Below are 17,260 nucleotides of genomic sequence, written 5' to 3' on the forward strand. Positions count from 1 at the left end.
TGCAATACAGATTTTTCTTCATGATGCCACCATTATTTATTCTATATAATGTACTGGGAAGCAGGGAAAAAATTCAGAATGGGGTGGATTTGAAGAAAAAATGCATTTCTGCGACTTTCTTACGGGCTTTGGTTTTACGGCGTTCACTGTGCAACCAAAATAACATGTCCCCTGTATTCTGTGTTTCGCTACGATTCTGGGGATACCAAATTTATATGGTTTTATTTACATTTTGACCCCTTAAAAAAATATAAAACTGTGTTAAAAAACTATTTTTTGAAAAGTCGCCATATTCCGACAGCCGTAACTTTTTTATACGTGCGTGTACGGGGATGTATAATAATATTATCAACATAAATGCACAACCCCTTAATACTTTTTATTCAAATTTTTATCAGAATCAAAACAGTGAAAAAATGGCAGTTTGGCACTTTTGACCATTTTTCCCGCTACGACGTTTACCGAACAGGAAAAATATTTGTATAGATTTGTAGAGCAGGCGATTTCGGACGTGGGGATACCTAACATGTATGTGTTTCACAGTTTTTAACTACTTTTATATGTGTTCTAGGGAAAGGGGGGTGATTAGAATTTTTAATCCTTTTTTTTTTTTTATATATTTTTTTTACTTTTTTAAACTTTTTTTTTTGCATTTATTAGACCGCCTAGGGGTATTGACATGGGTGGGTGGTGTCGCGGATTGTCAGAGCGGTGGGGGTTGGCAAACATGGCTGCTCCGGAGCGTTAAAGAGAACCTCCTGGAGTATCGTTAAGGTGAGGGGCAAAGTGGTAAAGTATACAGTCCTATGAAAAAGTTTGGGCACCCCTATTAATCTTAATCATTTTTAGTTCTAAATATTTTGGTGTTTGCAACAGCCATTTCAGTTTGATATATCTAATAACTGATGGACACAGTAATATTTCAGGATTGAAATGAGGTTTATTGTACTAACAGAAAATGTGCAATATGCATTAAACCAAAATTTGACCGGTGCAAAAATATGGGCACCTCAACAGAAAAGTGACATTAATATTTAGTACATCCTCCTTTTGCAAAGATAACAGCCTCTAGTCGCTTCCTGTAGCTTTTAATCAGTTCCTGGATCCTGGATGAAGGTATTTTGGACCATTTCTTTCTACAAAACAATTCAAGTTCAGTTAAGTTTGATGGTCGCCGAACATGGACAGCCCGCTCTCAAATGATCTGAAAACAAAGATTGTTCAACATAGTTGTTCAGGGGAAGGATACAAAACGTTGTCTCAGAGATTTAACCTGTCAGTTTCCACTGTGAGGAACATAGTAAGGAAATGGAAGACCACAGGGACAGTTCTTGTTAAGCCCAGAAGTGGCAGGCCAAGAAAAATATCAGAAAGGCAGAGAAGAAGAATGGTGAGAACAGTCAAGGACAATCCACAGACCACCTCCAAAGAGCTGCAGCATCATCTTGCTGCAGATGGTGTCACTGTGCATCGGTCAACTATACAGCGCACTTTGCACAAATAGAAGCTGTATGGGAGAGTGATGAGAAAGAAGCCGTTTCTGCACGTACGCCACAAATAGAGTTGCCTGAGGTATGAAAAAGCACATTTGGAGAAGCCAACTTCATTTTGGAAACAAAGATTGAGTTGTTTGGTTATAAAAAAAGGCGTTATGCATGGCGTCCAAAAAGAAACAGCATTCCAAGAAAAACACTTGCTACCCACTGTAAAATTTGGTGGAGGTTCCATCATGCTTTGGGGCTGTGTGGCCAATGCCGGCACCGGGAATCTTGTTAAAGTTGAGGGTCGCATGGATTCCACTCAGTATCAGCAGATTCTTGAGAATAATGTTCAAGAATCAGTGACGAAGTTGAAGTTACGCCGGGGATGGATATTTCAGCAAGACAATGATCCAAAACACTGCTCCAAATCAACTCAGGCATTCATGCAGAGGAACAATTACAATGTTCTGGAATGGCCATACCAGTCCCCAGACCTGAATATCATTGAACTTCTGTGGGATGATTTGAAGCGGGCTGTCCATGCTCGGCGACCATCTAACTTAACTGAACTTGAATTGTTTGTCCAAAATACCTTTATCCAGGATCCAGGAACTGATTAAAAGCTACAGGAAGCGACTAGAGGCTGTTATCTTTGCAAAAGGAGGATCTACTAAATATTAATGTCACTTTTTTGTTGAGGTGCCCATACTTTTGCACCGGTCAAATTTTGGTTTAATGCATATTGCACATTTTCTGTTAGTACAATAAACCTCATTTCAATCCTGAAATATTACTGTGTCCATCAGTTATTAGATATATCAAACTGAAATGGCTGTTGCAAATACCAAAATATTTAGAACTAAAAATGATTAAGATTAATAGGGGTGCCCAAACTTTTTCATAGGACTGTATGTATATGAGATTGTGTGGGGTTAGGGGCGAGGCTGTAGAGGGCAATATGAATTTTGTGGCTTGCTATGGTCCAAAGTGTGTGAGATTGCAGAGATGGTGGTGTGAGTTTGGGTTTTGTGGGGGTCCTGGCACAAACATATGTGCGCTATTGTGACGAAAAGTAGCCTATTGTTTAATCGAGTGTAATGACTATGTTTGTGGAAAATTTCAGCCAAATCGGTGGAGCGGTTTTTCTGTAATTGAGGAACAAACATCCGAACATGCAAACATCCAAACACACAAACCCACAAACTCACAAACTTTCACATTTATAATATTAATAGGATAAGAGCTTCACCTTCTGTAGATATCTTTAATACATTGTAGCTCGAGCCTCCTAGCATTGTGTTCTCAACATGCACTAAAAGGGACATTTCATGTAATAATAAGAGATGAGCGAGTAGTATTCGATCGAGTAGGTATTCGATCGAATACTACGGTATTCGAAATACTCGTACTCGATCGAGTACCACTCGCTATTCGAATGGAAAAATTCAATTCAGAACCAGCGTTGATTGGCCGAATGCTATACATTCTGCCAATCAACGCTGGTTCTTCTCCTACCTTTAGAAGTTTTCTCCGCGCAGCGTCCCCGAGGTGTCTTCTGGCTCTGAATTCACTCTGCCAGGCATCGGGCCTGGGCAGAGCCGACTGCGCATACCCGCGCTACAAGAAAATGGCCGCTTTGACTGTAAGTAGTAGTAGTATTTAACTACTTGCTCATCTCTAGTAATAATCTATTGCAGACATTTCCTCTGCTGACTTTCTGCCTCTATCAGACCTATATGAAAACCACCAGTGTTTCCGTAGGTATAATGGACATGTTGTGATTTACAAAATGTGAGTGTTTTTGAAATCGAAGCATTTCCACTTGAGATTTTTTTTGCAATGTGTTGATAAGGTTAGCCAGAATCCCATCCACTTGCAGATACTATAAAACGTGGCGCTTTTTGCAGCAGTTTTTCCGCCATAGCCAAAATGCTATGTTTTCGCAACGTGCGCCCCAACCTTTACAATGCAAAATATCAACTTTTTGTTTGTATATCTTACCTTTAAAATGTGACTGCCATGTGTCAAATGGATAATGGTCTCAGATGAAGGTGGCAAGGAGTTGGTCACTTTTGATGGCTGCTCCTCATGGCTTTAGTTGTCACTAAGTTAAAGGCACCGCTGCCCATGACATTGATGAAGTCGGTACCAGAATATTCTGCAGAGATGATCAATTTATGCTTTAAAATATTAACTTATATTCTAAAGTAAAGTTAGGTGATCAGGTTAGCATGAGCAAAATATATCAAATCTAAAATAAAGGAAGTAAAATGTGTTCTGGAAATGTTACTGTGCTTAGCACTGCCTTGTCAGGAAATATTTCATGCTAATAAAACAGACCACCTCACGGTCACGGTGATCATAAAGGAAGAAAATTCTTCTCGGGTTCTTCTACTATTTTATGACATATATATTATGTTTTATAGCTACCAGTAACCAGTTATGATTTTTTATTAGTTGATATTTGATTTCACTCCTGATATCGGATATAAAGACAGTACTTGGAGTGGTGGAGAAACATGGAGTGAATCTGTGTAAGTACACTGCCAAGCACAAGTCAAAAAAAAAATAACAAGGAATAAAAGAAATATTAGCAGACTTCTTCCCATGTCCCATATTGATAACCTATTCATAGGATGTCATAAGCATCTGTTCTGTGTAGATCCAATACCCGGACCCCACACAGATCAGCTGTTGTCATGGCCTCCAGGCATTGAAATAGTTTACTCCTTCTCAACTAATAGGAGCTGAGCTGCAGCCCCTTCCACTGTCTAAGTGCTGTCAGGGAACTGCAGCTACACACCAGTTACTTGAATAGGCCGTGGCCTCTTCATAAATCTGTTGGAGGTGTCGGTTTCAGAAAACTATGCCAGGTAAGAACTGACTTCCAGTCTAATTAAGTTTTAGTAAGTCAGCCTCGGCCTGCCTGGGTATCCCTGCTACACACAAATTCCCACAATGGGGCAGAAAGGGGCTTGAGGCGTACGTTTGGTGCAAGAAAGGCCTTTTGCCAAACATGTGCCTCAATATCATCCCACTACAACAGAAAACTGGCGTAAAGAGAATGAGAAATTTCACACAGTATGTTTCTCAATATGAGGTTTTAAAGGATTGTAGCCAGATTGTAGCCCTTAAAGGGGCAAGTTTTGAAGTTATATCCTATTGATAAGATAGGGGTTAACTTCATGATCAGGTGTGGTCTGACCACTGAGACCCTCACCAATCCGAGAACCTGGGTCTGGTATCACTGTTCTGATGCGCCCTGCTGCTTCATTCACTCTCTTTGGGAATACTAGTGATAGGTGATGGCTGTACTCGGTACCTCTGTGGCTCCCATAGGGTGTGAATGGATCGGTAGGATGCATACTTCATAAGGACAGGGGAACAATGGATTTGCTAGTGAGTGGTGCATCTAAACACTTGAAAACTTGAATTAAAACCTTATAAAGAATAATTTTTAGACTAAAATATATACAGTTAAATTTTTTTTAAAAAAAGTTTTTTAAATGGTGTAGATAGTCCTTCATTCTTTTCAAGAGTTATTAATATCAGTATGACAGCTGTGAACCATATACCCATTTCAGTCACATAAACCATCTGCTGTCATCCATTTACTTGCTGTCTGTATCCTCCTAAGACAATGACCCGGCTAGTTCCCTTTCTGAAGGGTCATTATTTGAAGAGCATTTTGTGTTGTGAATATGTAACTATGGTAAAGTGCATCCTTTATAGCATTGTGGGAAAATACTGCTTTATATACAGTCATTTACAGTTATTTAGTAACCTGTGATAGGTGGGAATAGATATACAGCAGGAAAGGACTAATTCACATATATCAATGCACTCTGGTATCATGTCCCATACAGCAAAGCATTCTGTGTAATTGTTAAGCAACTCCTATATTTTTCACTGTTCGATCACTGTTTTACCAATCACTGTTATGTTTTGTATATCTGTCTTCTATTACATTATGTCTTATATTATGTCTTATATTACAACTTTTGTAAAATAATAGTGATAATCTAAAGCAAAGTGATACAGCACAAGACAGTGGATAGAAGATACATATTCAGTGTTTATGATCATAACCGTGTCTTCTATCCCCTGTCCATACCCTCATTGTGTATCGTCACTAAAGGCTGCAACATATCCATTGGTTTTGAAATATAGTTCAGAGTCAGCTAGATGATTCTCATTGTGTATTGACCTGAGATGGTTGTTTGGCCCTGAATTTACGGCTATGGGTTACACTTATGCATGTATACATACTGGAGCAGATTTACTAATACTGTCTAAAGACGGTGCCAACCACACAGTATTAAACTGTGCCAGCGTTATCAGAACTGTCTAATGCTGGATGATAAATCTGGTGCATATTTACTCTGTCCAGTCTGACTTTACATCACTTATTGGTTGGCTTAGTTTTCAACAAAACAGTACCAAAATGTTGGCCTGCGGCATAGTATCTTAAGCGCCACCTCCTATTCCAATAAGATCACCATCCTGTTGGGCAGGGTGCAAAAAGTGCCTAAGGCTAAGTCCCACCTAGTGGACCGCAGCCAAAAAGCAATGTGGGAAAAATTGTATTTTTTCCCATATCACTTTTCACAGAAAGTCCACAGAGTTTTCTTCTGCAGACTTTCTGCTTCAATCACACCTATACGGAAAACACCAGTGTTTCTGTAGGTATAAATGGCATGCTTTGATTGACAAAAACACCACGTCAAGGAAAATAATGGATACCCAAATTTATACATAATCAATGGGATCCCTTGGGATTTGTGGTTTTCTCTCATTCCGGATCCACATTACATAGGTGTCCATTCATGTGAATAACCAGCATGTAATGCTTCATATTGCCACTGCTGCAGGACATATGTGTATCTAGATAGGTTTTATCCCAGCCATAACAACTGATGGCCACAGGTAAACGATGGTGATCCCCATGCCAGCCCTCTTCTGAAAGGGGTCAGGGTGTAACAATGTGTCTCTGTATCTGGTGAGCATCAAAAACAAATCTCTCCCAACCAGTACTTAGAAAGAACTTTCTGTAGACAAATATGTTTTTATTTAATTACTTCTATACTAAGAAGTCAGCAGACATTGTGGTACATGTTTAATTGGGCAGCAACTTCTTTTGTGTCCCTTGAGACATGAACAGTTAGTACCGAGAATGTATTTTCCATACATATCGCACACAGTACGTTCCCAGTAGTAATGTTCTGCTTTTACAGTCCATGTTGTTCTTCCCTCCATAACATGCGCTGTAAATGAGCCATTTTTTCTGCTTCAGATGAGGATTTTTCCCAGTGCTTTCTGTGTATGTTACCTTGGCCATAAATGGTAAACTCACGGCATTGAAGAATGTCTTGTTACATCTCAGATCTTTCAACTTGCTCTTTACAGATGCACCTTCCATAATACAGTATATGCTCAAATCTCGAGTCTCTAAAGCAAGATATATGACAAGTCTTACTGCGCAGGGCAAGGTTGCTTAAAGACTAAGTCACAGAGGTTGTTAATATTATATGCAGTATAGTAAAAATATTTCTAGAATTGCAAATAGGCAATGAGATAAAAATCCTCCTGACAGTTATACCAATGAATAACACTGAACATACCAGAGCTTATTCACTTGTCCTGTCTAGTATTTACACAGTGTAAACTTAGTGCAGGCAGTGTAAAGGATGTTTCAAATGTATTCCATCGACCCACTGCTGTATTAGAAATTTAGTGTACTATCTTAGTCACGTTGCACGTGTTTCTCTAACTTTACACAATCCATTGGTTTGCTTACTTTGGACCTAATGACTTTGTCAAAATGTTGCTTGAAAAGGAATAGGAAATATATAGGAACTTCTTATCATTGTGCCTTCTGTTAAATCCATTCTTGGCATTGTCACAAAAATCTGCAACAGAAAAGAAAAAAAAAAAAAAGCCATTCTACAACATGGGGCCTTAAAGAGGACCTTTCACCATTTTGCCCACAGGTAGTTCTATATACTGCCGGAAAGCTGACAGTGCGCTGAGTTCAGCGCACTATCGGCTTTCCCGATCTGGGCCCGGTGTGAAGAGCTTACGGTCCGGTACCGTAGCTCTTCTATGGTCAGAAGGGCGTTTCTGACACTCCGTCAGAGACGTCCTTCTTCACAGCACAGCCAATCGCGCTGTGCGGTGAGAGCCGGGAGGAACTCCCCCCTCCCTCCCTGATCATACTCGTCTATGGACGAGTACTGCGAGCAGATGGAGGGGGCGTTCCTCCCGGCTCTCACAGTACAGCGTGATTGGCTGTGCTGTGAAGAAGGACGTCTCTGACGGAGTGTCAGAAACGCCCTTCTGACCATAGAAGAGCTACAGTACCGGACCGTAAGCTCTTCACACTGGGCCCAGATCGGGAAAGCCGATAGTGCGCTGAACTCAGCGCACTGTCAGCTTTCCGGCAGTATATAGAACTGCCTGTGGGCAAAATGGTGAAAGGTCCTCTTTAACCTAAAACAAGTAATAAATGAGGTACAAAAGGTACATAAGAAATATTTGTGGCATGAGTCAGAATGTAATATATTTAGCTTACTTCGTCTACCCCAGTGTATCCCTAGGCTGGAATGGTTGCTTACAGAGAACAGCAGCAGTAGTGCAGGTCTGAGTGTGGCCTAATAAAGACACAGGTGGAATGTCTCAACTACATGGACATAGTGTTATTGGTGTCACTGAAGAACACTGCAAATATTTTCTTTTGGGGGGATCTTGCTGAATTTGTTTTATATAATTATATATATTGTCTATATTTTATATTTCTGTTCATGTTGGAATGCTAATATTTGTTTTTTTCCTTGTAGATTTTTCCAAGAATAGGTTGACGGAGGTTCCAGTGGAAGTTTGTCATTTTGTGTCACTTGAAGCACTCAACTTGTACCAAAACTGTATCAAAGTTATTCCTGACACGTTAGCAAATTTACAAATGCTGACTTATCTAAACATAAGGTATGAATATTATTGTTACATGTTATTCATTGACCTCTGATTTTATTAATTAAAGGGAGTCTATCATCTCCCCCAAACATTTTCAATGCCACCTTGTTACAGAGCCCATTAAAGTAATAAACAATATACCTTTATTATATGTGTCACTTTTGTAGTCATATGCAATTTGGTGCACTGGGGCGGGACTACAGATCCATAAAGCACTGCTCTTGCTGCTCAAAGAGAATAGATTTTTTGGAGGATCATCTACCAATGAACAAGGTAATGCAACTAAGTGGTGGTAGTGGTCTGAGGGGCATAAGCAGTGTCCCAGGGAGCCGAAGGCTCCAAAGAAGACTTCAAAGTTATTTTTCTACAAATCTATAAAAGTGACATACATATCACAGGCATGTTGTTTAACACTGTAATGTGCTCTGTAACACAGTGATGATAGATGAATAGGCCTGGTGGAGGTGGTAGACTCCCATTCGGTGAAATGCCATGTAATTCCCTATATATGAGATTGCATTTATCCCTTTCTCAGTATATGTAATACAGTATATAGCACTTGAGTATCGTGTCATATTGTAGGGGGATCAGAGGCTTTACCTTTTCATTGTCTACAGTGTGGAGGACCCGTCTCTCCTTTCAGTAGATTATTCCACAAGCATAAATATCTTTTCTTTTACTTTATATTTGATTGTATTTATTTTGCAACTAGTTTTTCTTTTACCTTTGCTGTAGAGAACCTTTTACCACACACATCAGAAAGAATGAAGCTGTCTGCAAGAACGATGACAGTTTGATGTTGTCACCATTTTACCTCAAGATACTAGTGATCAGTCGGTCATTGCATCCGCCTCAAAATCCGCTGCCAAGAACGCCTCCCATTGACTTCAGTGGGAGTCGCTCGCTTCTTTTTTCCGGTAGCTAGTAGCAGAAAAAAGAAGCGAGCTGCCCTATCTTGCCGTGGCATCAGCGGCGCAAGGCTCCCTCCCAATTAGGCTCATTCATTTGGGCCTAATCCGGTTCAGAATGCTATGACCGGATGCCGATGCAGTGCATCGGCACCCCGTCGCGGAAAGCCGCACAGAATGTGTGAACATACCCTTAGTGTCTGTACATTTTGTCTGCTAAGAGTGAGAGTCACAAAACTTAGCCATAAAGAAATAACTAAATAAGGTAATATTTGCTGAATTATATACACGTATATTGGGATAATAGGTACACAATAAATGAAACAAAAAACTTACCAGAACGATTCTTTAACCCTTTCCCTGCCAAAGACATAAGTTATATATCACAAGTTCTGCCAGGTAGGCACTTCAGTAGCCAGAGACAAATGTAATAGGTCCTTGCTACCAATGCCGTTCATTTTTTTTTTTTTTTTTAGGATTTATAAGGGCTATCAAGAAGATCTTACATTCATTTTAAAGATGACATTGTGACTCCGGTGCAAATGTGAATGTAGCCTTGGATGCAATTCACATCACTAGAAAGGCCAGAAATTTGTGTTTATTAGCAGGACACACTATTTCCCAGAAAGATGTTGACCAAAATATCCATGAATACCCAGTGTTTATTATTCTTGCTTAGTTTATTATTTTTCCATATGACGGGTGCCAGTGATGTAGTATGGGCATAGCAAATAGGCTGCTAGGCAAGATGGACACTTTGTCTGTGTGCAGTTGTAATACTAAGCAATCATTCCTGTCTCCAAGTGACTGTTTGTTATACCTGTGCGCTCCCTGTAAGCATTGCGGCTTGTAGTCTGTATACTTCTGGGAATTGCTATTTTAACCTGCCCTTGAACCAGTAAGTATGGCCCCTATAGTGACCTAGTAGGATTACATAACGGGTAATGTTTTCTAAATGCTACAAGTTTGAGGTTATTTTATTGTAATTCTGATGTTAAACAGAACATGTTTGTAGTAATATGCCTGGAATGTGTATGTTTTGACACGTCACCCGCAATGTATTGGTTTTACAGAGTTTTTCCACAAACAATCATGATGTACAGCCTAACACTGGATTTAACCAAACTGTTTATGTAACGTTTACATTGAGTAAATTCTTTTACAGGTATCATCATTTTTCAGCCCTACTTCTAGATAAAACCACACATTTTTCAGATGCTTCTCTTTAAGGCAAACAGACCATATATATGTTATTCTGAGGGCATGTGGAATTAAAGGGGTTATCCCTCTTCTTTAGCATTCCCATCCATTGTTTGCATGTCCATGCTACAGCTCAGTCCCGTTCAATAAAACACCAAGGGGAAAATTCATTAAGACCAATGTATTATATGCTTCTGCCCCTGCTCCAGCAGAGGGAGCACAAAATTTGTGCACTTAAATAAATCATGATTAGCGGCATCCTCCCAGCACCCTTGCAGTCAGTTATACCATGATTGTGGCATAGATGATATTGTATATGGCACGTGTCATGTTCAGAAAAGTGGCAAGGGTTGGGCAAATACACCACCTGTAACTATTTTAATTGCACGAGGATGCTAAATAGTTCCAAATCATCAATTTAATTCAAGCTCTATTATTAAAGTATCTTACCTGGAGGCCGAGGTCCTATTCACATCTGCGTTCAGACTTTTCTCTCCACGTGTTTCAAACGGAAATCACACGGACCCCATTACAGTCTATGGGGTCCACGGGTTTCAATAGGTATCCGCTTTTTTATGCATATAGGTTTCTGTTACGGGGGTTCCCAAGCGGACTCCCCGAACGGAAATCCGAACGCAAGTGTTAATAGGGCCTAAAGCCTCACAGCAGCATTGCAGCAGCAAATGCAGCATTTTGGCCACAGTAAAAATGCCGCTGAAAAAAAAAATATTGCAAAGTGAATGGGATTCTGGCTAATCCCTTCCACACATTGCAAAAAGAAATTCCGCAGCAGAAAAGCCATCCTTTCAAAACCTCCCGCATTTTTGGAAATCACAGCATGTCAATTGTAGATGCCAAAATGATGATGTTTTCCGCATAGGTATAATAGGGGCAGAAAGTCCGTAGAGGAAAACAGGAAAACTCTGTGAAAGCACAATGGAACGTGTGTGTTGCATGGGGTCTCAGCGTTAATCTTATAACATATATATAGATATATATATATATATATATATATATATATATATATATATATATATACACTGTATATATGATGTGTCTGAATATTTCATCTGGTGAAAATAGGGCTTGGGCCCATACTACTGTACTTGGCAGACTGAAGGGACACTGGTACCCATAAGTGTCTCTTTGGCTGTCTGTCTCAAATATCTCAAGTTATTGTTGACCGGGAACCTATAGACATTATTGGACATGCACAGTCACCATGAATTGTACCCTGGTATATATCATTCCTGAGTGATAATAGTTAGCAAAATTCATTTTTATTTACCAGCAATCCCTTGAAGTATATTATTTTAATATACGTTGTTAGGCAATTAAAGAGAGAAGCTAAATGTGCCGAGGGTTCAGAGCTTACGGGAAGCCTCGTACAAGTATTCTACACGTTCTATCCCAGAGCTGTGTTCGTAGGCCTTTTCTTCCTCCCACACACTCATTTTTCGCTGTATATAGAGATCTGGCTGTGAAACACTCTTCACATAGCAGACTTGGATAAAGTTCAGCTGCACTTCTGAAAACACGAGGGAGCTTGCAGCTCTTTTTTTAAATGTCTTTATGAATCACTTAAGAAAATTAAAGCTTGGCGGAGAATACTACCATTTTCTTTCCTCTTTTTTTCAGCCGAAACCAACTCTCCGCATTGCCAGCCTGCATATGTGGTCTTCCTCTAAAAGTCTTAATTGCAAGTAATAATAAGCTTGGATTCCTGCCAGAGGAAATAGGTCAGCTACAGCACTTAATGGAGCTGGTATGTCCCTGAATGTAATATTTTTATAATTCACTTGCATTTTTTAAGGGGAATTGTAACCTAAAGCTGATGTGTGGGATCTTAGGTGAGCCAAATTTATCAAACCCTGTGGGATAATGTGAACTTTATCTAATGACTTGAAAATTGGTACTTTCTTATGAAAGAAAACAGAAATCTGGCGAAGTCACTGAGAGACCTTTGGAAAAGCACTTAGTGAAACAGATTTATGAAAATGAAAAGACGAAAGTGACAGCGGTGAATTTGTCACAGATTACTAGAACGCTGGAAGTGAAAAGCAGCATTATAAGAGCGGCAGCACATTGTAATATTGTAGGATGCACCCGACTGTGCCAGCGTTCTGGGGCTTAGTGATGACACACAAGGCATGATGACGTCTCTTATATAGCCATGTGATCCTGCTAGTATTCCAGCTTTCTTATACCCATGTATAGCATTTAGATATTTCTCTGAGTTATTGCTCTGATATGACCTGTATAATGTTACATACTATATTGGTGCCATTGTTATGGTACTACATTGGTATGAATATTATATAGATGAGGACAGAACTTTTTACTAGATAGATAGATAGATAGATAGATAGATAGATAGACAAAAATCCAAAAATGAATAGCACACCAGTTCAGTGCAAAAAAAATATTAATGGAAGTTTGTTGGCTTATTGCCCCATACATAGAGCTTTGTATGAGGCAATGGAATTTTCACTATTATCTATGGAGTTTTGCCTTACTTGTACCTTGAGGCTGGCTCCCTTCTCTTGTTGGTGCTGTCTTAGTTCGGAGATATATATATATATATATATATATATATATATATATATATATATATATATAGTGTATAAAATGACTCTAGGCTGAATATCGAGATATTATGAATGCTATCTCATCCTTATCTCCAGCCTCAAGTAAAAACTTCTATTGTATTTTGCTCTATAAATTCAGCAGTTTTTATTTTAGTCTAATTTATTCTATACAAATAGTTAAAATAGAAAGGTTCATTTCTGTTGTATCTGTTGTATATGTGCCAAGTAAAGTCAGTCAATGAGAAAAAGCAGCCATGTTACCTGACTACAATTAAAAACAGGCCTCTTTCCATGAGAAATAGGGGATTAGATGTCTCCTTCTCTGGATGATTAATTTGTAATATAATTTTATTAACTGTCATGATATGTGAACTTTATCTTACCAGTGTTCATGTGGAGTATTAACATCAGCTATGTTATTTCATATTATTGAACACATGGAGATACAGACAATGCAGGATGTGAATATGGATTAATGGTGGTTTGTCCTGGAAAGGCTCCATATATGTTAAACGTATACGTAGATCTCCATTCATCCAGTAGAGGACAAAATAATAATCCTTTTGGCTGTTTGGATCAATATACATTATGTTGATATACGTTTGTTCGCTGTGTAGAATAGATACATGTACGTTAGATGTACACTCCAAACCTAGTGTGAATGCATCCTAAGTGAATGACCCATAAGGCTTCATACTTGTCAAATGTAGATAAGGCAAAAGTATACCAACATATATTAGCCAACAAACATACCCAAAGAATACACTGTTACCTTAAGTTAGCCTAGTTAAAGTCTGTGCCTTTATAATATATACTCTTTTGGTTTTCCTGATACATGCAAAATCAGATGTACAAAGCTAATGTGAACCTGACCTTACTTATACAATATATATTGACAGTATTCAGTGTAGCTTCAGGCTCAGTTGCTAGTGCTATAGTAACATCTGAGCTTTGTTCAATTCATTGCTACAGGACATCAGCTGTAATGAAATAACATCATTGCCACCGCAAATAGGTCTGCTTAAGTCTCTGCGTGAACTGAATGTAAGAAGAAATTATCTAAAGATTTTACCTCAGGGTAAGTGTTCACTTGTGTCTTGTATGTCCCCAATGACTTCACACTACAGACAAGAGCTAAATATGTTATCTAAAAATTAGGATTTTTTTTATAGCTTGTCAAAGTGCTAGTATAGTACACAAATATGTAAGTAAATATGTTGGGAAGTTATCAGAACTAGCTGTATGTGAAATGAAGCATTGATCATGTGGCAGGCACTCTCCATATCCTAAGGCTAGATTATGGGGATAATGTCCATCCTTATGGAGAGACCACCTATTAGGTGTGTGGAGATACAGCCATAGTTGCTCCACTGCAAAGGATTATGGGAGGAATATGCAAATCGGTCTCCCAAGATTTAAATAGGGAGACAGTGCCTCTGTTATGCTGCCCTCTATAGGCTGTATAAGTCTCCACACACCTAATAGGTGGTCTTTTCCTATAGAGGGCAGCATAACAGACTCACTGTCTCCCTATTTACATCTTGGGAGACAGATTTGCATATTCCTCCCATATCCTAAGACTAGGTTCACATTTGCCTCAGTCTCTGTTTGGACACTTGATTGCAGCTTATTTGTTGCAGAGTTTGTTGCGGTTTTTTGAGCCAAAGCCAGAAGTGGATTGAGCAGAAGGGAGAAGTATAAGAACGTCCTATCTATTTCCCATTCCTGTTGTAGTTATTCCTAGGTTTGGCTCAAAAAATTGCAGCAAAATCTGCAACAAAGAAGCTGCTTTTCCGCAACATGGGGCCTCAGCCTAAGGGGATTTTCACAAACATCATTGAGTTATATCACAAGTTTTGTGGTGGCATTATGGCACAGGGTATGACACAGTATATATGCAATAGCAGGTGTAAAATGCAGAAAACTTGAACTTTACTTTAGCACTTTAACTCTGTAAGGGTTCATTCACACTTGCTCTCGGTGTCCGGTGTGTGCATTACGCCGGGCTTCCGTCCTCTGCCCCGGCGGAACTGGACAGGGGATGGAAAACCGGAGGTCAGTTTTAAAACCCATTAACTTGAATGTTTGCAAAGTTGAATGCCTGTGTTCTGCCTGTCCCCGGAGAAAACGTTTTTTTTTTTTCTTTTTTTTTTGCCAGACACAAATTCCTGCATGTCAGACTAAAAAAAACGGTTTCTCCGCAGACAGACTAAAGATGCACATGGGTGGTCACCTTTGCAAACCCATTCAAGTGAATGGGTTTTAAAACTGAAGGTCGAGATTTTACGATTCTAGTGTATCCCATCCATACAATGCGGAAAAATATATACGCTACGATTTCCAAAACCATTGCAGTATTGTAAATCGCAGCATTTCAATTGTACCCATATCCTATAGTTATAATTGAAGCAGAAAGCTTGATCTGCAGACATTCTGTGAAAAGAGCTGCAGGAAAACTGCAATGCGTTGCCGTTGCAGTTTTTCCCCACATTTTTGCTGCGGCCCACTGTGTGGGGCTGTAACCTTAAGAAGAATCAAAATCTGACATCCAATAACCTCCATTATAGTCAATAAGGTCTCTCGAGCTCCAGTGGTGTTCTCTATTTTAGTGGTCCTTTGCTCTTCTGGTTCTTTGCCAAAAGAAAAGGCAAGACATCCACTGCTACTGTGAACCTAGCGTAAAATAATAAAATGCCAATATTTCCAATAATACAGTTTTAGAATGGACACTTTGCATGCTAATGTTAATTGTAGAGAGCAAATTTATTTCACATATGAAAATAAAAACTCGATATAGCAACCTAAATAAGTTTTATTTGGTTATGAGAATAAAATATTCATGGTTATAAATGTATAAATAACATATGTATGATTGTGGAGTTTTACAATAATGAAGAAGAGGGAATTGTGATTTCAGATCCACTTGCATTTTGTGTTTTTGTTGGTGGGTTTGCGAAATGAAATTGAGGCAGTATAGATTTTCATTAAATTCACTCGTCTGTTGTTCTTGGAACAGTCATAACAGTATGAGAAATTTTAGGGTTGAACTGAACTGATGACATATTTTGTAGCGGAAATAATTGTAATAAGTCAAATTTTATGTAATTTTGCTCTGTGTAAGAACACATCGTTTTACAAATGGTATAAAATATATCATATACGCTCTATGTACATTTTTATTAACTGTGCAGGCTCGGATTGCACTGACTCGGAACTTATAAAATCATGTATTGTAACAGGTTGTTAAAACATTGTAAAATTTATTGGAACCACAGTGCTACAAGTTACACACCTAGAGGTGGAAATGAGATGGATTTTCACCAAATATAATCCATTCAGACTAATGCAATAAATTGGGAGTAGGGGAAACAGTTTTTCATTACATAAAAGCCGGGTTTACACGGGAACAAACCTCTCGAGGAAAAAGGAACCCACTGAATTCAATGGGAGGCGTTTTTTTGAGCCGAATTCTGGCGCAGATTCCACGTCAAAATCCGGCCCAAAAAAACCTGTGTGAACCCAGCTAAAGTGAGAGAGACTTTGATATACCAGGTAGAGAGATTTGTCGCTCTGGAGTATTCATTTTCAGTTCTCCTATTCTCCCTTTGCTGATCACTAAGTACAGGGCTGGATACAGAGGATTTTGCCACTGTGACGAAACGTTTCTCCTTCATAACGGAATTCACCGGTAGTGTGAACCCAGCCTTAATCGTAAAGGTCCATTCACACAGAGGAAAATGGTGAAGAAAAAAGGAACCCATTGAAGTCAATGGGAGGCTTTTTTTTCAGCGCTGAAATTCCATACCGAATTCCTCACTATTTTCCCCCGTGTGAATGGACCCTAAGACTTTTATCTGCAGACCATTGGCAGATTGAGTTAGTGAAATTTAGTGAAATCTGCCAAGAATCTGATGTCAGGACAGCATACACATAAGAGTAAGCAGATGCTACTAAAATAAGCTGGATCTGCAGATAAATACTGTATTTCATGTATGGCAGCTTTAGGTCTCCATGATTCTGTGTCGTTGTCCTATAAACATTAAGCCTAATTTATTAAGAGTCACCATACTGTAGTTTAGACCCCCAATACCCCCCTTTCATTGTTCAGATCTGT

The 17,260-nt window shown here is 39.1% G+C and overlaps 1 protein-coding gene across 2 annotated transcripts in view; it reads left to right on the forward strand.

The window, feature by feature from the left end:
* Positions 1-17,260, forward strand: part of LRCH1 (leucine rich repeats and calponin homology domain containing 1) — a 147,827-nt gene that overhangs the window by 69,061 nt on the left and 61,506 nt on the right. For both annotated transcript variants that reach the window (XM_075265495.1, XM_075265493.1), the window contains exons 2-4: positions 8,318-8,462; positions 12,197-12,323; positions 14,119-14,224. In XM_075265495.1, the coding sequence (XP_075121596.1) occupies positions 8,318-8,462; positions 12,197-12,323; positions 14,119-14,224 (378 nt within the window). The remainder of the gene's footprint in view (positions 1-8,317; positions 8,463-12,196; positions 12,324-14,118; positions 14,225-17,260) is intronic.

Source organism: Leptodactylus fuscus, chromosome 2 (assembly GCF_031893055.1).
Source record: "Leptodactylus fuscus isolate aLepFus1 chromosome 2, aLepFus1.hap2, whole genome shotgun sequence".
Classification (NCBI taxonomy): Eukaryota; Metazoa; Chordata; class Amphibia; order Anura; family Leptodactylidae; genus Leptodactylus; species Leptodactylus fuscus.